The 25,049-nt window shown below is 51.4% G+C and overlaps 1 protein-coding gene across 1 annotated transcript in view; it reads left to right on the plus strand.

Annotated features, from left to right (window-relative positions):
• GNAI3 (G protein subunit alpha i3) overlaps positions 1 to 22,149 on the plus strand; it is a 29,483-nt gene extending 7,334 nt beyond the window's left edge. Inside the window, exons 2-9 of the mRNA XM_038162462.1 lie at positions 6,283 to 6,325; positions 6,425 to 6,566; positions 8,289 to 8,446; positions 16,162 to 16,290; positions 18,889 to 19,018; positions 19,843 to 19,996; positions 20,850 to 21,043; positions 21,117 to 22,149. Coding sequence (XP_038018390.1) covers positions 6,283 to 6,325; positions 6,425 to 6,566; positions 8,289 to 8,446; positions 16,162 to 16,290; positions 18,889 to 19,018; positions 19,843 to 19,996; positions 20,850 to 21,040 — 947 coding nt within the window. The 3' untranslated portion in view covers positions 21,041 to 21,043; positions 21,117 to 22,149. The remainder of the gene's footprint in view (positions 1 to 6,282; positions 6,326 to 6,424; positions 6,567 to 8,288; positions 8,447 to 16,161; positions 16,291 to 18,888; positions 19,019 to 19,842; positions 19,997 to 20,849; positions 21,044 to 21,116) is intronic.
• Positions 22,150 to 25,049: the final 2,900 nt, after the last annotated feature.

Here is a 25,049-nt window from a genome sequence, read left to right on the forward strand (position 1 = left end):
CCTGGCACAGGGTGCCCAGAGCAGCTGTGGCTGCCCCTGGATCCCTGGAAGTGTCCAAGGCCAGGCTGGACAGGGCTTGGAGCAGCCTGGGACAGTGGAAGGTGTCCCTGCCCATGGCAGGGGGTGGAATGGGATAGGATTTAAGGTCCTTTCCAACCCAAACCTTTCCAGGATTCCTTCTATGATTCCGAATCTTCCATCAGGGCTGCTGCTCTTCCTGTGCATGTCCCAGGTTCCTTTTGGTGGGAAAAGCCATGTCAGCTTCAGCCCATGTGCTCCAGCAGCCCCTGCAGTGCTTGGAGTTTCCCTGGTGTGATCCCAGGGTTAGTGTTGCTCCTGTTTTCCGTATGCCATTCCTTACCCAAGCCTTCACTTTCTATTCCTCGGGAGGCAGTGACGCCTCCAGTGGTTTATCCCGTGCCATTGGCTCCTGTTCCCTCTGCAGTGAGGCTGCAGCCAGCCCCTGTGCCCTGTTTTATTTGAATATATTGTTTTTCCCATCCTTCTTGTGGAACTAGGAGTGTCAGCCTAATCTCTCCTGGTTCCTGTTGACTTTTCCAACAATGACTGTTTTTTTCAAGCCTGGTGGTACAACACTACTGCTCCTTTCTCCTGTGTTTTTCCCTTTCTCCTGATTCCCAGTGCAGTTCTCTTGCTGCATGTGATTCTGTGGTATCCAAGAGTTTTCTAGGTGTCCATTGAAATAAAAAACCTCAACAAGGGAATATGGGCTCTATCTGTGTTATCAGGGATGGTCAGGACATTGGGATCTGCATTCCACACGGTGAGGTTGGAAGGAGGGAAGTGGGGAAGGGGCTGAGGATTTGATACTCCAGCTTTCCCCAGCTGTGGCTGCTCAGGTCCCTGGGATGTGGAGGCTGCTGGGGAGATATCCCTCATGGAATAGAATTCAGGAACGCAGTGCTCTGGAAAGCTAAGGAGGGTGTTGGTGGGTAAGGAGCAGTGTCCATGTTCCTTGTGGGGTGGGATGAGTGTTAAATAAAGAAAATGTGTTTATCAGGGAGATTCCCATTGGGATTTAGGGTCATTTGAACGGCTCCTGCTCCACGCTTCCAGTGGCTCTCAAGCCAGTGGATATTTTTGGACCTGGACTCCTCCCAGCTTGGTTGAGCTGTTGTTTGGGCCTGTCTGAGGGGAGCTGGTTCCCTTTGGAATTTGGGAACTGTAACCACAGCCAGATGATCCAGCATGGCTTCCAGCCTGCTCCTCATATGGGGGGTCCTGCCACGTTCCCAGGTCTGTAACTCACTCCTGGAGCTTCAGGTGAACTCCTGGGGCTGCTCCTGAGCTGTTTATCAGGGGATGTTGGAACTACTGAGAAACACCCCTGGATCTGGAGCTCACCAAGGGCTGCAGCCCTTCAGGAGTGGGCTAGTGGAGTTCCTGCCAAATCCCTGCAGAGCTTCTGAACTGGCTGTTGCTGGAGGTCCCAGCCACATGCCTGTGTCAGGCCCTTCAGTTTTCTCTTCCTCACTTGTACTTTAATGGATTTTCCGGTGCATCCCTGTTCCATCCCTGGAAGGATTTGTTTCAGCAGTGACCTGGTTTCTCTTCAGAAACTTGCAGATGTTCCAGGGCTTTTCCCCTTAATTATGTGTGTGGAATTCCTTTCCTGAAGTACAGTTTAATGCAATTTTGATACAACTTCAGAGAAAAATACCACTGAAAACAGGACTTTTAGGACCTTCTGGAGTAGGAAACTGGATGCTTTTGTCTGGAAGATGTAGGGAGTCTGACCTACCTCCATGGAGAATTTTTAAAGTAAAAACCTAGGGTTGTGTGGAATTCCTCTCTTGGAATTCCCAGTCCGAGCTGTGTTTTGTTGCTCTTTTCCCTGTGATCTCCAGCACGAGGCCATGCCGAGTTGCTTGCCATCTGCTGCTCCAGGAAATCCTCTGGCTTTCTTGGGGGAAGTGGTTGGATGATAATTTCCTCCCCGTGTATCCTTTGCTTTCCCAGGGCCAGCGCTGATACAGCTGGAAAGCTGCCCCAGTTTGCTCCTGCTCGGGAGGGAGAAGGGATCTGGCTGTAGGAACGGGTACAGAGATTGCCACCCTTGAGGATGGAATTCCAGCCCTTACATGCTGAGCTTTCCCTAAGAACTTGTGGTGTTACTGGGATGTCATTGGGCTATTACTGGGATGGTTTGGGATGTTATTGGGATGTCACAGGTGTGCTCTGGCGTGTTGCTGGGTGAGGTGTGGGGGTTTTCAGAAGCTGTAATGCCTCCTGCCTCCACCTGGTTTCCAGAGGGAATGCTTAAATGCTTCTGGAAGGATGCATTGAGGACGGGGACATTGTGGAATTCTTGCCCAGTGTGTCCATGGAAGGGGACAGTCCCTGTAACAGATGAGCTGCTCTTTGTGCCCAGGGTGGGATGAAGAGGTTCCTCACTGCTATTTTGGGAAAAGGGAAGTTAAGGCTTCTGAAGCAGTTTTTCCATGGGGTTACGACATTCACACTGAGCTCAGCCCTGGTTTCTTGTCGCAGAATGTGATCCCTGTCTGGCTGTGCTGATGGGAGCAGAGGAGAAAGGATTGCTTCTCCTTAGACAGGCAGAAATGTCCCATGAACACCCCGATTTCCATGGGTTTGAATCCACTTTCACATCTCATGATCTTTGAGGTCTTCCTGGCTCCCCATCTAGTCCCTGCTTAAGGTCCCAGAGTTGAAGGCTTTGCCTGAGGAATCTGTAAGAATTCCAGCGTAACTCTATCCACTCTTGATGTGAATTTCTAGTGTGGAGCATCAGTTTGCTGTAGGCTGAAGCAGTGTTTTAGCATTCAAATTCCCATTTGTTATTCCCCTGCTGAAGGATTCAGCCACACTGGGTATAAACAGCACATGGAAGTCCCCAGAGGTGGGAACAAAGGGTGCAGGATAAAAGCTGCTGAGTTGGCTCAATATCCCTTCAGGCAAACCCTTTCCAGTGGGTTGGGAAAAGGGGAATAGCAGCTTCTCTGCTGTGAACATCTGCAAGTGTTTAGAGAAACATCCAAGGACAGGAGTGACACCTAGAGATGTTGGAATTAGGTCCAGAAAGGAAGAGTAAAATGGGAATGATTGGCTGGAATGGAGGGAGGGAACCTTCCAGGCATTGCATTCCACCCTCCCTGCCATGGCAAGGACACCTTCTACCAGCCCAGGCTGCTCCAAGCCCTGTCCAGCCTGGCCTTGGACACTTCCAGGGATCCAGGGGCAGCCACAGCTGCTCTGGGCACCCTGTGCCAGGGCCTGCCCACCCTCACAGGGAGAATTCCTTCCCAGCATCCCATGTAATCCTGCCCTCTGGCAGTGGGCAGCCATCCTCCCTCATCCTGTCCTTCCAGAGCCTTGTCCAAAGTCCCTCTCCAGATCTCCTGGAGCCCCTTTAGGCACAGTAAGGGGTCTAAGATCTCCCCAGAGCCTTCTCCGGCTGGACACCACCAGCTCTCCCAGACTGGCTCCAGAGTAGAGGGGCTCCAGAATCATGGAATCCAGGATTGTTGGGGTGGGAAGGGACCTTAAAGCTCATCTCACCCCCTGCCATGGACAGAAACACCTTCCAGTAAACCTGGCTGCTTCCAGGGGTGGGAGGGCCACAGCTTCTCTGGGAAAGCTGTGCCAGGGTCTCACCACCCTCTAGAAATTTCTTCCCAATGTCCCATCTAATCCTCCTTTTGTCAGCAGGAAGCTGTTCCTCTGTGTCAGACCAGACATGGGCAGTGTTAATCCCTTTTTCCCCCTGGCATTGCCCATCTCCTGGGCCATCCCAGCAGGAGCTGCAGCCTTCCATTCCAGAGCTGCAGCTGGAGGGGAGATGTTTTTCAGCGAGTGTTAATGAGGTACCTTGTCTGGGTGGCTCTTGCCTGAGCGAGAGAACCTGGAACAACAGGAAAAACTTCTTTAGGAATAACAGCTCACTGCTTGGCCGTGGCTGAGGAGCCAGTCTGGGGTAGTGTGTTGGTGAGGAGACACTTCAGAGGATGTGGGCTCCTACTTTCCCCCTCTGAAGTAAGGTGTGAGTAACCTTGGAGAGGGGAATTCCTGCTCTACCAGGCAGTGTTTGGGGTTGAAGGGGGAAGGGAAGGGGTTAAAGGAATCTGGCCGGAATTAGTGCTGTATTGGCAGGGTTGGATCTGGTGGGGCTGGTGACAGGTAGGACAGCTTGGCTGTGGCAGGAGATTACTTTGGGATAATCAAAGGAGGAAACAGCAGTAAGTGATGCTGAGAAGGCAAAAGCAAACAGGTCATGTCAAAAGTCCCTTCTCAGTCTGGATTCAGGGCTGTTCGGGGACACCAGAGATTGGAAATCCCAGCACTTGGATCCTGGGAATGCGGAGGGTGGGTGTGGGAAATCAAAAGGGTTTGTATCCTCCAGGGTGGAAGTGCTGAGTCCACAGAGTGTGAATGTTTTCACACCTGACCACAAACACTGAGCTGCTCTGGGAGAGCTGGCAGTGTTCACCCTGGAGAAGGGAAGGATCCAGGGAGACCCGAGATTCTAAAGGGGCTTCAGAAGAGCTGGAGAGGAGCTTTGGACAAAGGCCTGGAGTGACAGGACACAGGGAGTGGCTTCCCACTGACAAGGGGCAGGGTTAGATGGGATATTGGGAAGGGATTCTTCCCGAGGGGGTGAGGAGGCCCTGGCCCAGTTTGCCCAGAGCAGCTGGGGCTGCCCCATCCCTGGATGCATGCAAGGCCAGGCTGGACATGGCTTGGAGCAACCTGGGGTAGTGAGGGTGTCCCTGCCTGTAGCAGGGGGTGAAACAGGATGGGATTTAAAGACCCTTTCAACCCAAACCATCCTGGAATTCTATGGGTGATTTGTTCCATCCAGGCTCACCTGAGTCATCTGTCCAAATCCAAGCAGGTCCAACATCATTCCTTGCCTACAGCCAGCCCAGCTCTGCAGCTGGAGGAGTCTGGAGGCCAAGGAGCCCTCAGGCAGTGGCAGGGCCAGCTGAGCTGAGCTCCTGCTGCCACACGAGGTGAAGTCCTGGAGTTCTGCTGACTTGAGGCACGCTGTGCCTGCCTTTGGCACGTTCCTGGCTGGGACAGGCATGTGGGGCAGCTCTGCTAAGCTCCATAAAGCAGCAGAACTGATGGTTTGCAGTCCCTGGTGTCCACTGCCCTGGGCCATGCAGGAGGGACTTCATTTGGGAGTGCTCTGGGATCTGGGACAAAAAAATAGGAACACCAGAGAACTTGCTGAGTTTTGCAGTCAGGAGTAACTGACCCTGCTTCAAGGGGTAATTGACCTCCCCGGGATCACCGACCCTTCTTCAAGGGCTAACTGCCCCCTCTCCCCAGGGCTAACTGCCCCCTCTCCCCAGGGCTAACTGCCCCCTCTCCCCAGGGCTAACTGCCCCCTCTCCCCAGGGCTAACTGCCCCCTCTCCCCAGGGCTAACTACCCCCTCTCCCCAGGGCTAACTGACCTCCCCGGGATAACCGACCCTTCTTCAGGGGTTAACTGACCCCTCCCTCAGGGATAGCTGCCCCCTCCCCAGGGATAGCTGCCCCCTCTCCCCAGGGATAGCTGCCCCCTCTCCCCAGGGATAGCTGCCCCCTCTCCCCAGGGATAGCTGCCCCCTCTCCCCAGGGATAGCTGCCCCCTCTCCCCAGGGATAGCTGCCCCCTCTCCCCAGGGATAGCTGCCCCCTCTCCCCAGGGATAGCTGCCCCCTCTCCCCAGGGTTAGCTGCCCCCTCTCCCCAGGGATAGCTGCCCCCTCTCCCCAGGGATAGCTGCCCCCCCAGCCCTGCCGAGGTTTGGAAGCCGGGTATTCTTGCCATTCCTTGAAGGAAGGCTGTTGGGATGCAGATGTGCCTGCAGCTCTGAGATTTCACCCCGTGCCAGGGGTCGCTTCCTGGTTGCTCAAGGCCTTTCCTGCCCAGCTCAGTAACTAACGGGAGCAGCATCTGGTGGTGCTGGTGCACTTTGGCTGTCTTGGCCTGGAGTGAGGGATGGGAGCTGCCCTGTTGGATAAATCCTCATCCCAGCTCTTCAGACCTGCCTCCCAGTTGGCTGCCCTCGTGACGTGTGGAAATTGAGAAATTCCAGGGGTTTTTAGCCAATGAACTCATGGTGACTGCTGGCATCTGTAAATAAAATCCGGGAAGGATGTGCCAGGACAGTCTGGTGGAGCTCTACTGCCAGCAGCAATGCCAAGGAATATCCTGCTCCAGACCCCATCAACTTCTCTGTGGGAACTGGAAAAAGCACATCCTGCTTTTCTTTTCAGTTTCATGTGGTTAACTGGATGGTTTTTGTTCTTTTCAGGTGCTGGAGAGTCTGGGAAAAGCACCATTGTGAAGCAGATGAAGTGAGTGAGTGCAGCCATGCTGCCTGTGTTTTTGTGGGATAAAAAATGTGTGATGCCCTTCTGGTTTGGCTTGGGAATAATCAGCTGGTTTCCTTCCAGGATTATCCATGAGGATGGCTACTCAGAGGAGGAATGCAAACAGTATAAAGTGGTTGTGTACAGCAACACCATCCAATCCATCATCGCCATCATCAGAGCCATGGGGAGGCTAAAGATAGACTTTGGGGAAGTTGCCAGAGCAGTGAGTATTGCATTTATTTCCTTAGCCTGAACTTGTTAATGAATCCTGGAATTTCAGTCCAGGCCAGAAGATGTTTAAGAGATAAAGTAGCAAAAAATCTGTCATAACTTTACTTTGTCATTACGAAACATCAATATTTTACTGAGGTTCTGGGTAAGAACCTTTAGTAGTTTGAATGCTCAAAAAAAAATCCCCAAATCTTTCTCTAAATTATTTGAATTTTTGGGAAGTTTTGAGTCTGAAGTTTTGGGAGGTTTGAGGCCCTGCTTTTCCCCTCCCCTCTAGCTCTGCTCATTCCCTGGCCTGTTTCTTGTTTCTGTCCAGCACTTTGAGCTGGAAGTCAGGAAGCCTTGATGGTTGTGGTGGTGGGAAAGGCACAGAGGGGCAGAACTAAGGATTCCTGGAAATGTGCAGGAGAAAGGAATTGTGTCAGCACAGGGCTGCACTGTGAAAGTTCTGCCTCGTGCTGCAGTTGATCCAGCCCCAGATAGTTTGAATTTATGGTATTTATTTTGGATTTATGATTCCAAGTCCTGGGCAAAGGGCACATCTTCACTCACATAATGATCCAGCTGTCTTTCAGCTGCTGCTTCAAATCTTCCTGGAGTTCTCTTCCACCCTTCTTGGTGCTTGTTGGAGCTGAGTTGGGATCTTGGAGCTGGAACAGGGAAGATGCTGAATCCAGGTCCTTTCTCAGTTACCTGCCCATGCTGAGGTGGCTTCACAGGAGCTGAATGCCATGAATTTTCACCACCCCAGAGGGCAAAAACCTTGCTGTGCTTTCCCAGGAAAAGGCCAAATGTGTTGAACCATGGAGTGATTCAGAGATCTGAAAGGGGCTCCAGAACTGGGGTCCAGAGATCCAGAACTGGGGTCCCTCTGCATTTGGCTGTTAACACCTCGATAAGGTGGATTTGGGATCAGCACCCTGAGCTTGGCCCACGCAGGGTTTGGGGCTCAGGGGAGAGGAGCTGGTGTTAGGAGGAGAATGTTGCGGTAGTGAAAGGTCTCTCACAGGTCCCAGAAGGACCTGACAGGTCTGATCAGGGTAGGAATAAATCAGAGGGGGCTACAGGGCAGTGTGGGGTTCCTTGTCCTAATCCACTGGATAAACTGGACAGGAGCATGATCCTCCTCTGGCTTCTGAGAGGGACTTTGCATGCTCAGATCCCAATCAGTCCATCCCATCTCCTGATGAAATGTTTTATTGAGGAATCAATCTCCCTAACTTCTGACAGCTCTGGCAGCAAAAGGCAGATCCTCAAAGCTTTGGTCCCATCATCTCTCAGAAGTGACTTTTTTCCCTTTTCCCGGTGCTGTGCCACACCAACAGAGGTTTTCCAAGTAAAACCTCCAGCTCAGTTTGTTGGACTGTGGTAGCACATCAGCATTCCCACCTTTTCTTGAAACATTGCACCAAAAGACTGCGCACCATCGCACGCCGTGGTTTTGGTGGGGACGGTGCCTTCGGAGCTGTGATCCCCTCGCGAGCGCTGTGGCCATCCCTGAGCAGGGCATCCACCCCCCAGCCTGGAACCTTCCCCCAAAAAATTCCCCGTCTGCCTGCAGGAGGTAAACAACTGCGTGACTTTTGGGAGGAAGCTGGATGGGCTGGACCGTGATTAATTAGAGCAGTGATTAATCACTGCAGAGCTGTCGCTGTCGCTGCCGGTGGGGCAGGTCTGTGGGTGGGTGTCCCAGAGATGTGTTCCTGTCCTGCAGGACGATGCCCGGCAGCTGTTCGTGCTGGCTGGCAGCGCGGAGGAGGGGATGATGACGGCTGAGCTGGCTGGAGTCATCAAACGGCTCTGGAGAGACCCTGGAGTGCAGGCCTGCTTCAGCAGATCCAGGGAATACCAGCTCAACGATTCTGCGTCCTAGTAAGGAACAACACCAGCTCCTGGGCTCTTCCCAGCTCCCACGATGGTCCAGGAGAGGCCAGTGTGGGTGGAGTGGGGTGGGACTGGGTGGGAAGGTCCTGTCTGCTCTGTCTGACTGGGTGACACTGGGGATGGAGTGCTGTTTGTCTTCCCTCTGTGGAGCACTGGGGAAAACCCCACATTCTTTATTTTGTGCTTTGGTGAATTTAATCCTGGGGTGGTTTGGGTTGGAAGGGACCTTCGAGATCTCATTCCACCCCCTGCTGTGGGCCTGGACACCTTCCACTATCCCAGGCTGCTCCAGGCCCCACCTACTCTGGCTCTAAACACTTCCAGGGATGGGGCAGCCACAGCTCCTCTGGGCACCTGTGCCAGGGTCTCCCCACCCTCACAGAGAGGGATTTCATCTAATTGTGAAAAATGTGATTTTTGAATTTGCTGGCTTCATGGAAGAAACTTTGGCACCTGCCTTGGGTCAGGCACAGTGTGCCCAGCAGCCCAGGGCAGTGATTGTCCCTCTGCTCTTGGCACTGCTGAGGCCTCACCTCCAGTCCTGGGCTCAGTTTTGGGTTTCTGATGACAAGAAGGACATTGAGGGGCTGGAGCCTGTCCAGGGAAGGGAACAGAGCTGGGGAGGGGGCTGCAGCACCAGGAGGGGCTGAGGGAGCTGGGAAAGGGCTCAGCCTGGAGCAAAGGAGGCTCAGGGGGGAGCTTGTGGCTCTGCACAGCTCCTGACAGGAGGGGACAGCCAGGGGGGGTCGGGCTGTGCTCCCTGGAACAGGGACAGGATGAGGGGAAGTAGCCTCAAGCTGTGCCAGAGGAGGTTCAGGTTGGACATCAGGAGGAATTTCTTTGTGGCCAGGCCTTGGCAGGGGCTGCCAGGTGAGGTGGTGGAGTTTCAAACCCTGGAGGTCTTTTCCACGCTCAGTGATTCTGGGATTCTGCTGAATCAGCAGGTGCTTGGCTGTGTCCCCTCCATTGTCCCTGCAAAGGAGAGCAACACTCCTAAATTCTAAAACTGCCCCTTTCCTGACACTCGGCTGTTTCCAAAATGGGATCCCCTCACCTGGCAGGTCAATATTCTCAGTTTTCTCCTTACAGCTTTCTCTTTCCTCCTGTCCCTGTGCCTGGCACCTCACAGGCAACGCTGCCTCTAAACTGCTCTGATTCTAAAATCTTCCTGTCCTGGTCCTATAATCAACACAGCTGCTGAACAACTGGAAGATTCCAAGTAGATAAACAGGCTGCTAATGGAATTTTTGGTGAAATGCCTCATCTTTTTCCAAGGGCAGGTTGGTGCAGGAAGGGGAAACTGTTCCTTTGATGAGCAAAACAGTTGTTGGTTTTTTTCCTCTTCTTTTTTAACTCACGTTCTTGGTCTCTCTGCAACAACTACTCTGAAAGGTGATTTTCAGCATTTACAGCTGAAAACTCATCTCAGTTTAAGCTTGGGAAAAAATGAGTTTTAAGTGTAAGCTTGGGAAAAAAAAACCTTGGAAAAATGAGTTGGGAAGAGCCTTGTGGAGAAGTTTTAGCTGTACCACAGCTCACTGCCTGCAGGGTTTTTCTGTTCAGAGCATATTTGAGCTTGAAAATAAGGCAGGATCCTTGTTAATTTGCAGCACCTTGGCAGGGGTTTGGATCTAGGGAAGGGCTGATGGCAGTTCTCTTGGATTTGTGCATACCTTTGCAGCAGGAAAGAAGGAAAATCAGGTCCCAAGGGAGGAAAGAGATTGGTGAGGAGGAGGAAAGGAAGGAATGATTGAATGGAAAGATGGGAAGAAGAGGAGGAAAGCTTAAGGGCTTGGGCAGAGAGCAGGAATGGAGCTGAAGGAGCAGCCTTGGTGTGTGTCTGAATGCCTTTGGAAGAGGAGGAATATGAGGGCAGCTGGAGAAATGGAGCAGACTGGGAAAAAAGGGTGTTACCCTGCTTTTGTAGGTACCCGCTTGACCCAGCTGCCTTCCAGAGGTGGGATTTTGGAGGGTTCTTCCTGTTCCTGGCTATTTGTCACCCACCCGTGTCCGGGTCTAGGCTCTGGCTGCTGTGAGGAGCTGGCACAGCCTGGGATGGGGATGTTACACCCAGGATGAGCCACGCAGGCATTTCCTGAGAAGTGCCCCAGAAAATTCAGCTTCCTGTCCCAAAACCACAGGAAGCTGCACCAAACCAGCTTGGTGTTCTGAGGCATCTGCAGCTCGGCAGCTCCACGGTTGGGAAACACCAGCAGTGGGTTGATTTCTTCGTGGCAAATTCACCCCACTAAAGGGCTGGCTCTTCCACAGGACTTGCAGAATTCCCAGGATTTTCCTCTCCCTCCTGACCTGCCTTATCTCTGGTGTTCCCTGATTAATTTCCTTGTCCATGCTTAGATCATGGAATATCCTAAGCTGCAAGAGACCCACAAGGATCATCAAGTCCAACTCCTGGCCTTGCACAGGACATCCCAAAATCCTACCTTGTCTTTGGGAGGATTTTTTCCATGGATGAGAGCATTGTCCAAGCACTCCTTGAGCTCTGCCAGCCTCGGGACTGTGGCCATTCCCTGGGGAGCTGTTCAAGTGCCCAACCACCAAGGATGGATGTCCTACACCCCTTTTTGTGGTGGGATGACACAGGCCTTGTCTCACTTCTCTTGGGAATTTCACTTCCCTGTTCCTTTCATTACCTCCCACAAGCAGCACTGGAGCTCGGTGTGAGCAGCTGTTCAATCTGTGCCCCGTTTGCTGGTTTTCCAGCTGAAATCCAGTTTTGTGCTGGGATTCCAGACCACTTCTGGCTTCTCATCAGATTCTGGGGCTGAGACACATGGAACGGAGGAAGAGAGGAGCAGACAAGTAACTGCTTGTGAAAATCAGGTAGCATCAAGAGCAAGGCTGCTGTGGCAGAGAGCCAAGCATTTCAGCATAGAATTGTTCCAAAAACTCCCCTTCCTGCTGTTTCCTGCATCATGGGCACTTCTCCCTTGTGCAGGCAGAGATCCTGCCTGTCAGGGCACTGCCCTGGCAGGCTGGAGATGGTATGGGAGGAGAGGAGGTGGAGGATAACACTAATCCAAGCAATCTCTCCTGTAATCATAGTTTTTTCCCTGTTTTCTTCTTTTTTTTCTTTTTTAAAGAACATTTGAGTAGCTCCTGGTCCAAGCTGTTGATGTGGAAATGCTCAGTGCTTTTCCCAGCACCATCTGCTAAAGCCCCCTGCAGCTACCCTGGGTTTTGTGGAATGTTGCAAACATTTATTTTTTTAACTTGCCTTTTTGCAACTTCCTATTTGTCTTTCCCTCTGATGTGAGCAGTGAATCTGTGGCTCCCAGCTCCTGCCTCCAGCCAGGGCTGTGGAGAAGCATTGGGACCTCTGTGCACACTTGGGGAAGGGAACTTAAATCCCATCTGATTCCATGGGCAGGGACACCTTCCACACCTTCCCAGGCTGCTCCAAGCCCTGTCCAGCCTGGCCTTGGACACTTCCAGGGATGCAGGGGCAGCCACAGCTGCTCTGGGCACCTGTGCCAGGGCCTCAAAACCCTCCCAGGGAACAATTCCTTCCCAGTATCCCATCTAACTCTGCCCTCTGGCAGTGGGAAGCCATTCCCTCTTGTCCTGTCTGTCCATGCTCTTGTCCCAAGCCCCTCTCCAGCTCTCCTGCAGCTCCTTGAGGCTCTGGAAAGGGCTCTGAGGTCTCCATCCCTGGAGCCTTCTCTTCTCCAGGCTGAACATTCCCAGCTCTCTCAGCCTAGCTCCAGAATCATGGAATCCCAGAATTAAGGGACCTTAAAGATCATCTCACTCCACCCCCTGCCATGGGCAGGGACACCTTCCACTATCCCAGGGTGCTCCAAGCCCCATCCAACGTGGCATTGGGCACTTCCAGGGATCCAGGGGCAGCCACAGCTGCTCTGGGCATTCCATTCCAGGGCTTCACCAGACTCACAGATAGGAATTCCTTCCCAATATCCCCCAAAAGCTCTGTTTGGGGTGTAGCAGGGTGAATGTGAAGGATATTTCCATTTCATATCTCCACATTTTCAGGGTACTTGGAAGTGTCACCAAGCACGTACTGCTTTAAAGTGCTTTCATTCCTAGTTTTTATACTTTTCCTGGATTTCAGGCAGATCCCGGCCTGTGCAAGCTGTAGGTAATTATCTGCAGTCTCATGGGCAATTAGCACAGTCCCTGATCAACCTTCCTCTAGTCCTGCACATCTCCTCATGTTCCCAAGTGCCAGTTCTGGCCTAAATTCCCTGACATGGTGCTGGATAAAACCTAGATTATTTCTAAGTTTTTTCTAGGTTTTTCCTTCTCCTTTTCTCCCCTCCTCTTTTTTCCCCTCCCTCTTTTTTTCCTCCCCCCCTTTTCCACTGCTTTTTTCCCCCTCCCCTCTTTTCCCCCTTCCTCTTTTTCCCATCCTCCTCTTCCTCCCTCCCCCCTTAAGGGCTTTCAGAGCCATTTGTGGCTTTGAAATCCTTCTTCTCAGCATCAAAAGGAGTGAATTGTAAGGAAAATCACCATTGCAAGGTTGCTGAGAGCAGGATGAGGAGGGCAGCTCTATCTCTCATGTTCATTTCCCAGCATCCCTGTCCTGCCCTCTGTGCTCCCTGGAGCGTCTGGGTGTGGGATGAGACAGGACTGGCACTCCCAGAGCAGTGTGATCAGAGCTGGGGATGTGCAGCCTGGAGAAGAGAAGGCTCCAGGGAGACCTGAGAGCTCCTGCAAGTGCCTGGAGCTGGAGAAAGACTTTGGACAAGGGCCTGGAGGGACAGGACACAGGGAATGGCTTCCCACTGCCAGAGGGCAGGGATGGATGGGATATTGGGAAGGAATTCTTGGCAGGCCCTGGCACAGGTGGCCCAGAGCAGCTGTGGCTGCCCCATCCCTGGGAGCATCCGAGGCCAGGCTGGACAGGGCTTGGAGCAGCCTGGGACAGTGAAGGTGTCCCTGCCACGGCAGGCGTGGGGCTGGATGAGCTTTAAGGTCTCTTCCTGTTGGATTAATCCCTTTTCTGACCCGGAGATGGGGTAACTGAGAGTTGTTTCAAAAACTTCTATTCCATTTTCATCTCATGAGAAGGGTGAGACAGTACAGGTGTTATAATTCACACCATTACCATCAGATACCAGCTATTTCCTAATTACGATACATTATAAACATTTCTTAGCTTATCAGCTTTAGCCACACCATGCTGTAAATACTTTAAAACCAATAATTTAAAATTACCCCATCTAAGTCCTACTACAATGTATCTTTAACAGTTTTATTTCTCTAAAATATCTGATCTTATTTACAAAACCATCCTTTGAAACTTCTTTCTAGTTCCATTTCTCTCTAAACAATGTTTATCTTGTTCCATAGCATTTCGAAGTTAACATTTCTTATCTCAACATTTACTTACAGATACATACTATGTGAGCCTTCTGTCAGGCTTTAAGAATTTTCTGTAAATTCATTTCCCACATCTTCCCACCCAAACCATCCTGGAATTCTGGGATTCAGTCATCTCTGCACACACTGGCCCTGTTCCAGCCTGGCACAGGATGTCCCAGGAATGCTTGGAGAGTCAGCAGGACAAACAAGTGACACTGTAGGCTTGAGCAGCACTTTTTTTTGTACTTAGGGCCTCATTTTAAGCATGAAAAAGAAGGAAAACAAACCCAAGTTGGCTTTTTGGAAGCTTGTGGTGTAGAAGGACGAGGAATAGCTGGCTCTGTAAACACAGGGATCCCAGGTGGGGAAGGAGGGATGCAGCCTCAGCCTGGTGGAGGTGGAGGAGGTGGTGGAAGGGATTGGGAGTGCACGGGATGAGGAGACACAGCGAGGTCAGTGTTTGCTCTCAGAGTGGTTGTGAGGGGTGTCTCTGGCTGTGCTGCTGGGACCAGGAGCCACTGGGAACAAAGAGATTCAGACTTTGCTTTTTCAGCCTTTTGGGGTATCCTTTTCAAGTTCTTCTTAATCTGAAATACAAGTGGCACTAGCTGGGCTCCACAGCCTGGATTTTTGGGAGGGCACAGCTGCTTCCTCTGCCCACACTTGGCAGGACTTCCAGGGTTTCCCAGAAATCCCCTTTGCTGGGTTTTCCAACTGCTTATATTTCCATGGGATTTGCCCTTTGGGTCTGCCTGGAATTAGCCTGGCACAGTTGATTGTTTCAGGCAGCACCACTGAATCTGATATGCCTTATTCCCTGCTTGAGTTTGTTTGCCAGCTCCATTCCCCCCTCCCTGGCTGCCCCAAAGCTTCATTAGGAATTACGCCCCTTTCAGTGCCCGTGGTTCCTGCTGGCTGTTGGGAGCAGGTGCTTCACAGCTTCACCTTGGGCTTGGCAGTGCTGGGGTAAGAGTGGGGCTCTATCTTGAGGGACTTTTCAGCCCAAACAATTCCATGATTTATCATATCAGTGCTGTGACCTGTATCAGAGCCAGGCTTTGAGGAGCTGCTGGGTCGGTTCTTAGCATTCCCACTGGCTTTTGCTACATTGTGTGTCTCAGCTAAACTTACTCTGCTGGGAGGGAGAGGAGAAAAAAATCCGTGCGCGTTACTGCCTCAGCAGAAATGTGACTTGGTAGAAGCTGAGGAGGGTAAACACCTTCCAAATCACATTTTACTAAATTGAAACTAAAGCCAGGCCCAGCCCTGGTCACACAGCAGCTCACAAACTGCCATCCTTCTGGAATCGAGAGAGGGATGAGAGGACGGGCTCTTCCTGGACTAAATCCACTCTCTGTGGGAAAAGCCCCGTGGCACTGGGCAGGTCCTGGCAGATCACTGGGATCTGGGCTTTGGAAACAGGGCAGAGCTCTGCAAGTCCTGGCCAGGGTGATGCTGGAGCTGTTGGAGGAGGGATGTGTTGCTGGGGTTCCTAGCACAGCTTCCAGCACATGGGAAGAAGCAATTCCTGGCTGACAGTGGATCTGTGATAATAATGTGTGATTTGGGAGGGTTTATTACCATCAGAGCCCCTGAACCCCCCCAGTGCCACAGGGCTGGGGTGATTAAAACCTGCTCCCAAGAAAGAAGAACACGGTCTGTGCCATCCCAGCAGAGCTGTGGGATCCACCTGATCTGTGTGAGAGCAGGAGGCTGAGCCTGGAGGGAGGACAAGCTCAGAGGTGTTGCTGCTGGAGTGGGATTTGTCATCCTGCTGGGAATTATCTGTACCTCGTGCCAATGTGCCTGAGAGCTAAACTCTCAGGCAGGAATGTGCTAGGGCTGGAATTAGTTGAGGTCTTGATGGGAAAATTTCTGCAAGGAAGTGGCTTCTTGCAGGGCTGTATCCTCAGAGTCAGCTTGTTGGGGAAGGAGGTGGCTGGATCTGCCTGGTTTGAGATGGTTTTTAAGGCTTCATCCCTCCCTCCCAGATCCCTTGACGCATCCCTGCCCTTTAACAGCAAACCCTTGGATTTATTGCCTTGTGCTTTGAAGCGAGAGACCTTGACTGTGGATTGCCCTGGGAGATCCAGCCCTGGCACGGCTCTGCATTCCCTCCCTACCCTCCCCAGCCAGCTCAGCTCCACCAGCACTACCTCCAAGGTCATCCACAGAGGGGTTAAAATCTCCAGACCCCCAGAACATCCCTCAAGACAGCTGCAGGGGGTTGTTTGCTTCAAGGGCTGTGCTGTGTGAGGGAGATAAATAAATTCTGTGCTTTGTTCTGCAGTTTATAAAAGATTCATGGTGAGGCAGGCGACTAAAAAAAGCCTCTTGTGTTGTCTCTTCTGGTTTAGTTACCTAAATGACTTGGATAGAATATCCCAGCCGACCTACATTCCCACTCAGCAGGATGTGCTGCGGACCAGAGTGAAAACTACAGGAATCGTCGAGACTCACTTCACCTTCAAGGACCTGTATTTCAAGTGAGTGAAGGGCTGTGCCCATGCCCTGCACTGGGGGCACGCCCACACTTGCTCCTGGTTTAACTGTCCTCCTTCCCTCCGTTATCCTGTTATCCCTCTCCGCTGGCGTCGCTCACCGGAGAGACCAGTTTGACTTTGATTTGCCTTCTGTTCTTTTCAGCTGCTTTTATGTTGGAATCGCAGACACAGGTACTGACTGCTCGTTTCCAGGATCCGATCCCAAAAATAATACTAAAAGGACACTGACTGGAGTTTGAGTTTGAGTTTAACCCTTTCCTCGGAGCAGAGGAACCGAGCTGTGTCCGTAGCCAGGCTGTGGCTCCGGGATGCATGGTGTGCTCCATGTGTTCCTCTGGGAACTGCCAGCCTGCGCCTGGCGCTGCAGGGGCTGGGACTTCCCTGTCCCCTCTGCTGATCCAGTCCCCGCCAGGCTGTGGATCCAGCCTGCTCCTGGCAGTGTCCCTTTACGTGTCACTAACGAGCTTCCTCTAACCTCAGAGCGGCTCTGGCCGCCTCCGTAGGCTGAGGCTGCATCCCTCCTCCCTCTCCTTGGATCGCTGTAGCTCCCCTTCCTGCTGCTTAGGAATTCTTGCTTCAGATCCCACGTGTGCTCCTGACAAACAGCTGGAGCCCCACAGCATTCCCGTGCTGCAGGGTGTAGGACAGTGCAGTGCCTGTGGCTCAGCCCCCTTCCCTCTGTCTGTGCCAATGGTTTGGAATCTTTCCTGCTCACATTCCTAAAAATTGTGTGTTGGCTTATTTACAAATGGGCTGTGAAACACTTTGATGGAGTTGCAGCAAAATCCAAGTGGTGCTTCTAAAATCCAAGGGTTTTAACAGGATCCCAGGTTGGTTTGGATTGGATGGGACCTTAAATCCCATTCAGTCCCACTCCCCTGCCACGGGCATGGACACCTTCAGCTATCCCAGGTGGCTCCACAACCTGTCCAGCCTGGCCTTGGACACTTCCAGGGATGGAGCAGCCACAGCTGCTCTGGGCACCCTGTGCCAGGGCCTCACCACCCTCACAGGGGAGGATTTATTCCCAGTATCCCACCTAACCCTCCCCTCGGGCAGTGGGAAGCCATTCAACTTGTTCTGTCCCTTCAGGCCCTTGTCCCAAATCTCTCTCCAGCTCTCATGGAGCACTTTAGGCACTGGAAAGGACTCTCGGGTCTCCCTGGAGCCTTCTCCTTCCCAGCTCTCCTGGATCTAGAGCAGAGGGGCTCCAGTCCTTGGAGCATCTCCACGGTCTCCTCTGGAGAAGGAAACTTTTGCACAGTTTTTTTGGGAGAACAGCATTTTGGCTTCCAAACTCTACAATTTAAGAACATTTTAAACAAAAATGCCAAAATACTTGGCATCATCAATTTATTTATGCAGCTTCTGGTCCATCCAGGGAATAACTTGTCTTCCCATGATGATGGATCAGGATTAGCATCTCCAGTGTGTTCTTTAATCATCTCCACCCTCCTTCCTGATCCTGCCCGGAGCCATTGATCATGTGCAGGGCCCCAGACACAGGAGGTGCTGTCCCAGAGGGATTTGCTCCACAAAGGGAAGCATTAATCCATCAGAAACCCTGGTGCTGCCAGCTCTGCTGTGATATTCCGTCTCAGACATTAATAATGGGATGGGGAAGCTGCAGTGACTGGAATTGGGATGAGCTGAGGTGTCAGGGATGCTTTTCCTTCATGAATCTCTCTGTGCTAATGGCAAATGATTCAAGCCATGGAAATATCCTGGATTCTCACAGAGATTTCCATATTTCCTTCTAGACCAGAGGGTTAAATAGAAGGTGGGAGTTAGTTTGGGATCATTAAATCCCCCCCTGGACAGCTCCTTGTCTGCTCTGGGAACAAATCAATATCTATGACTTAATAACTCAGATATTAACTTGATTTAATTAAATCCCAATCCTGGGCTCTCATCAAAATATTTGGATGAGCAGGGGGGCTGGAACTACCTGTGACACAAATTCCTATTTAATTAGAAATGAATTCAATTTATACAGAAATTCCATAAGCAACTGCTCAGCCTTTAACCTCCAGTACCTCAGATTATTTTTAATAAATGAAATTATTTCTTTACCCCTTTAATCTCCTCCTGGGTCCCAGAAGGAGCTTGCAGGTAGTGTTCCCAATAATCCATTTCCCTGGAGGTGCTGTGAGAAAGTGTTTGGAGTCCAGTCAAGCAAATGAGTTGTTGCTAAGGAAGTAGGAAAGAGAACACAACCAGCAGAGCTCTGGATGGTGACTTCCAGTTGTTCCTGCTGAAAACCAGACTCATGGAGTGGTTTGGCTTGGAAGGGATATGAAATCTCATCCAGGGACAGCTGGAACCAGACAGGCAGGGACACTTTCCACTGGCCCAGGCTGCTGCAAGCTCTATCCACTCTAGTTTGAAAGAAAATAGAGAATACTGATTTAAAATCCCCTCTCCCAAGAAGGGAATTTTAAAACCCCCTCTCCTGAGGGAAGCCCCCAAACCCTTGTGTGTTCCCAACCCCTGCTCAGCCTCCCCATCCTTGGGAACACCACGGGGGCCAGGCAGGAGGGGTGTGCCCAGCTGCTGAGCCACTTCTCCTGCCTCTGCCAGGATGTTCGACGTGGGAGGGCAGCGCTCGGAGCGGAAGAAGTGGATCCACTGCTTCGAGGGGGTGACAGCCATCATCTTCTGCGTGGCCCTGAGTGACTACGACCTGGTGTTGGCTGAGGACGAGGAGATGGTGCGTGTTGTGGGATTTGTGGCTGCATGGAAGGGAGCTGGGAGCATCCCAGCTCCATCCTGCACCAGGCTGGAGTGTTCCTGGTCTACTCCTCCTGTGGAATTTGCAGGGTCCCCCGACAAAGGGGACAGAATGATGCATCTGACTCCATCTTATCAGAAAGAGAATGAATTCATTTATTATACTATATTACATTACATCCAAACTGAATCTGCCAAGCACTCAACTGCACACACTGCACTCATCTCATGACTGTCCCCACACACACACACACACACCTGGCCCTGACAGGCCAAGGAAACCAAACACCATCACTTTGGGTAGACAGTCTCCATACTGCATTCTACTTTGGCACAAACACAGGCACAGCAAATGATAAGAATTGTTTTTTCTTTCTCTGAGGTTCAAAGAATGTGAAACCCAGAAATATTCCTGGGGAGAATTGTGCCTTGCTTTTCTCTGTGAAGAGAAATGTGGCGACACTCCTCCCGTTAAATTGTCTGAGACCTGCAAGGATGAGCACTCTTTGGATAAGCCAGTGGCATCTTGCCCCACAAAATGATAAATACAGCCCATTCATGAGGTTTTCCACCTTTCTGCTTGCTGGGAGGTGCCTGGAGTTGTTCTCATGCCTTGTTCTCTACATGTGAGTCACTCCAGGAAGGAAAAGGAGGAGGTGAATTGTCCCCCTGTGCTCCTCCTGGGGCAATGGCAGTGAGGATGTGGCAGTGACACCTCAATTTTGAGTCAGGCCTGTGCAGCAGGGCCTCTGTCCCCCATCCCTCCCTTCCCTAACGTCTCCCCCGTTGGATTTCCTTTTCCAGAACCGGATGCATGAGAGTATGAAACTGTTTGACAGCATCTGTAACAACAAATGGTTCACAGACACCTCCATCATCCTCTTCCTGAACAAGAAAGACCTGTTTGAGGAGAAGATTAAGAAGAGCCCACTAACGATCTGCTACCCAGAGTACACAGGTAGGCTGGGATCACTGGGATCATGGCATCATCTGTGTCACTGGGCCAGCAGCGAGTGAGTCAGAGCCTTGCACAACCCAGAATCAGTTACAAACTTTTCCCCAATTCCTTCCCTGTGCCTCCTGGACAGTTCTGGCCTGTTCAGTTGGCTGGTAGCTTGTTTTCTTGGAAGAGCTGTGGTTGGGAACAACCTTCCTCCTTCCCTGGAATAAAGTGTTGCACTCCAACAAATCAAGGTCACTTCCCCTTTTTGCACACCTAACTGGGACAATAATTCCATTTAAATTCAATTTTAGAGGCTGTGGAACTTAACCACGTCTTGCTGTGGCTCCTGTCCACCCTGGAGTGTCTGTGTTCAGCGTGGATTGTTCCAGAACCCATCCCTGCTGTGGCTCCACACAGGTGGAAGGTTTTACCTGGGCACTGCTCGAGGCATTTACATGTTTAAAAAAATCTTTTAAATCTCTTCAAACCTGTTGATTTCTGTGATTCCCAGAGAAGCTGTGGATTCCCTGTCCCTGGAAGTGCTTGAGGCTAGGCTGGACAGGAGCAACCTGGTGTAGTGTAAGGTGTCCCTATTCCTGGCAGGGGGTGGAACGAGATGGGATTGAAGGTCCCTTCAATCTCCCATGATTTGTTACTCTCTGTGGAGCCTGGCTGTCCCAGCACACAGCAACCCCTGGATCCCATGTCCAAGGTCACTGCCCAGAGAACAGACTTCAGGTCTCCCAGAAGGAGTTAATGGTGGATTTGGATTTGTAGCTGGATAAGGCAGATGGTTGCAAGCAGCTTAATATGGACTTAAAAGCTCCCGTGAGCCGGTGGGCAAAGCCAGGGATCTTCTCCTTTGCAGGCTCCAACACGTACGAGGAGGCAGCCGCCTACATCCAGTGCCAGTTTGAGGATCTGAACCGGAGGAAGGACACCAAGGAGATCTACACCCACTTCACCTGCGCCACCGACACCAAGAACGTCCAGTTCGTCTTCGACGCCGTCACCGACGTCATCATCAAAAACAACCTCAAGGAGTGCGGGCTCTACTGAGAGGTAAACGCAGCTCCGGGCTCCCGCTGGGAACGGCTCTCTCTGCTCCCTTCTACATTCCTGGTTTCCTTCCCAGTGTTTCTGCCTGGTGTGAGCCCCAGCCGCCGGCTGCCTCGTGGGGACAGCGACGAGCACGACCCAGGAGCGGAGAACATGCGGAATCCTGGAATTCTTTAGCACAATCTTCTGTCTTAGGGACCTTTTATTGCTGTGGGATGTGGAATTAGGGCACAGTGAAGCCACGTAGTGGGAGTAGATCCTCCTGGCATCGTTGGACGGCGTGATCTCCGGGATGTGCGGTGGATTCCAGCTGGATTCCAGACCTTGGATATGTAGCTTTCTCTCTTCCTTTGGTTAACAAGCCACCACTAGTCTGTTTTTAAGGTTATTTTTTTTTTTCCATCGAGAAAACTATAACTTTACTAAACTTTATTTCTTTATTTGCAAACCTTGTTTTAAAAATAATAATAATTAAAAAAGCAACAAAAAAAAAATCACTTAACTATGCACATGTGAGCAGATCCTGCAGAAAATATTCCTCTTAGCAGGAATTCCTTGTTTTTAACACTTGCTATGGCCAGGATTTAATATTTCTGCAGCTACTAAGGGATCCTTAGAGCTTCGGCTTTTTTTCCATGTGTGATTTGTTACCATCCTGCTCCCCCCAGGCTTTGGGAAAGGCTCTTGCAGCAGAAGGAGGGTTTAGGTTCTGTTGGGGGTTTGAGCCCAGTTTTATGCCAGTTTTATGGGAAGGGATTTGTGCTCAGCGTAATCCTAGCTTGGTGGGGAGAGGAGCTGAGCCCTCGCTGGGGGAAAAACTGTTGCTTCCCATCTCCCAAAGCACTGATTCCTGTGCATTTTTTGGGATGAAAACGGTGGATTATTCTGTGCTGCCTTTCCCATGGCCCTCCCTGCCCAGCCCTGTCCTGAGCATGCCTTTACTTTGTCTGTGTGGTGCCAAATCCCTGTTTCCCTCTAGTGCCATCCCTAACCAGTCCTACGTTCCTTTGCTGATCCATGATTGCATCCAGACTCCTCCCACTTTGTCATGTGTACAGTTGGATCTGTTAGACTTGTTGGCAGTATTAAAATGGTGAGTAAAGATTGTAGCCTTTTCTCCACTTTATTCTTCCTTTTTTCCAGGAGGGTTCCCAGCTTTTGTGCTTTGCTGGAGAAGGAGAGGAAGAGCTTTGATGGGAATTGGGTGGAATTATCTGGACAGGGAGGTTCCTTGTGCTTTATCACCCACCACTGGTGGTGTTGTGCTGCTCCCAAAGACTTGAGTTGTGCTGGCACAGTTGGAACATGCCAGGAGTCCCACTGCCCATGGGATTATTGGCAGGTGGATAATTATTTATCTGTAGCCCAAATCTTACTGGCTGCTGTGACCCCCTTGGGAGTTCTGCTCTGGGCACCTCTGCAGGATGGAGGTGGGACTGTTCTCAGAAACTTGCTTAGAAATCCAGGATAAATTCCTCAGGGAGGCTGTGTGTGCTGGCAGGGGGAGCCCTGAGGGGGATTCCCTGTTCTGGAATCTTTTCCGAGCTGCCTGGAGCTGTGTCTGTTTGACAATTCCCTTCCAGCCATCCTACATGGGATAACTCATCCTTTAAAATCATCCAGGAGCTTCATCTCATCCAGGGGTGCTGGCCAGGAAGGTTTTTGGCATGGTGACCCCCATCCCACCCCCCAGGAGCCCAGCAGTGGCCATGGGGTGATCCAGGTGAGGTCCAGAGATCCATACACCCCCACAATGGAGGCAAAGCAGGTGAAATATCCCTTGATCCAAGCTCTGGGACACAGGAACGGAGCAAAATGGAAGTGGGAGAAAGGAAGAACAGCCACATCATGCATATTCCTTTATTTTGTTTTCCTACAGTTAAATGAAGCTGCATGGGAGATCTCTGCAGGAAACAGGGAGAGGATGGATACAGGGCTCATCTATGGATTATTTACAAACAGACAGAGCAAATGCAGCTCTAAGGAGCAGAATGAAAATCTTTCAAGTAACCATTTCCTCTTTATCCAGCCCATTGCTGGGCTGGAGTTGGGATTCCCTTCCTCAGCCCCTCCTGCCTGAGAAGTTCCCTCCATTTAGGGCCCAAAACAACCCCACAAATCCCTGATTTGTCCTGCCCAAGGGCTGAGGTTGGTTCCCAGGAAAGACTGAGGGACTGAGGTTGGTTCCCAGGAGTGACTCGGAGGTAACACAGCCTCCACCTTCCCCAGAAATTCCATCCTGGATTAATCCAGCTTCGATCAAGGGCAGGAATGGGCTGCAGAGGGATGGGCAAGGGGGCCTGTCTATCCTACCTCCCAAATTCCCTCAGTATTCCTATTCCTGCTGTGCTCTCTGGTGTCAAACCTCCTGTGAAACGCTGAGAACAGGGGTTCTTCCTTGGAAAACAAAGAGGAAATGGCCATGAAAGGGAGCAGGAAGTTGAGCTTCAGCCCCTTCCAGGTTTGGGTTTGGAAGGAGGTGGATTTGGGCAGGTCATAGAAAAAGTGGGAGCGAGTGACGTGTGGTGGGGGTTGGTTCTTCCTTTGGCTCTGCTCAGCAGAACGGTGAGATGGGAATGTTTTCTTCTTCTGGGAGGGAGGGAGAGAGAACAGGGAGTTAAACACACCCAGGGAAGGGCTTAGAGGAGCAATTTTAGGAAACAAGGGAAAAACTCAGGTGGGGTTCAGGGACATGTGTCACCTCATCCCTTTGCCTTCCTCTGTGGTGATAAGGATGGAGCATCCCCTCCCTCCCCCTCCCTTCCAGATGTCACCTTCTGGTGCCTCCTGCCTTCAGGGGACCTGCTTGAGGGGTTTTTTTTTGTCGTTGTTGTTTTGATTCCTTTTTGTAGCTTTTTCCTGCTTTTTTGTTAATATTCAAGGATAAGGGCCGGTGGCTGGGGGCTGCTTGGAAAGGAGGGAGGATGGAATTCCTGCTGCTGCTCGGAATTACTGCAAGATTTAGGATGATGAACCCTAATTAGGGTGATAAACCCTAATTAAAGTTTTAGGATGAGTTAAAAGGCTGGGAGCAGCAGAGTGTGCCTTGGGATATTCATCCACTGAGGCTGGGCTGGAATTGCAACAGGAGAGAAATAAAGTTATTCCCTTTAGCTCAGGTGGAGGATTTGGGAATCTGTTTTCATCACTCCGTGTGCAAGGGTGGGAATTGTCTGTCTGAGCCCATCCCACTGTGGGATGGGACTGGATCCCATGGGAGCTCAGCACAGGGATGTGACCATGTCCCTGGGCTAATGGGACCCCAGACTTCCCCCTCCCCACTGCTCCCTGTCCATCCTCCCCTCCTCCACTCCTAAGATTTCCAGGACTTGATGGCAAAACCAGGGGGACCTACATTCTACCACCCCACAAAGCAGGATGGAGCCAGCTCTGCCTCCCAGCCCTTTTTTGGGGGGATGGAGCCAGCTCTGTTCATCCTCATCCTCATCCCCAGCTTTTCTTTTTGGGATGGCGCCGACTCCGCTCATCCTTATCTCCAGCCCCTTCCCCAGCCTTTTTTTGGGGGGAGATGGAGCTGGCCTGCTTTTCTTCATCTCCTTTCCCCAACCCTTCTTTGGGGTTTGAGCTGGTTCTGATAATCTGTATCCCCTACCCCAGCCCTTTCTTTTGGGGATGGAGCTGGTTCTGATCATCCCCCTCCTTTTCCTTCTTCCCCAGCCCTTTTTTGGGAACGGAGCCAACTCTGCCCTTCCTTCTCCCCTTCCCGAGCTTTTTCTGGAATGGAACCACTTCTGATCAGCCTTACCCCTTCCCCAGCCCTTTTTCTGGGATGGATCTGGCTCTGCTCTTCCTCACCTCCCTCTCCTTCTCCAGTCTTTTCTGGGATGGAGCCAACTCTGATCATTCTCATCCCAGTCCTCTTCCCCAGCCCTTTTTTTCAGAGAGATCCAGTTCTGATCATCTTTATCCTCCTCTCCTTTCCCAGCCCATTTTGGGATGGAGCCTATAGTGATCATCCTCCTCTTCATCCCCCTTCCCTTTCCCAGCC

This window comes from Motacilla alba, chromosome 26 (assembly GCF_015832195.1).
Source record: "Motacilla alba alba isolate MOTALB_02 chromosome 26, Motacilla_alba_V1.0_pri, whole genome shotgun sequence".
NCBI classification, from domain to species: Eukaryota; Metazoa; Chordata; class Aves; order Passeriformes; family Motacillidae; genus Motacilla; species Motacilla alba.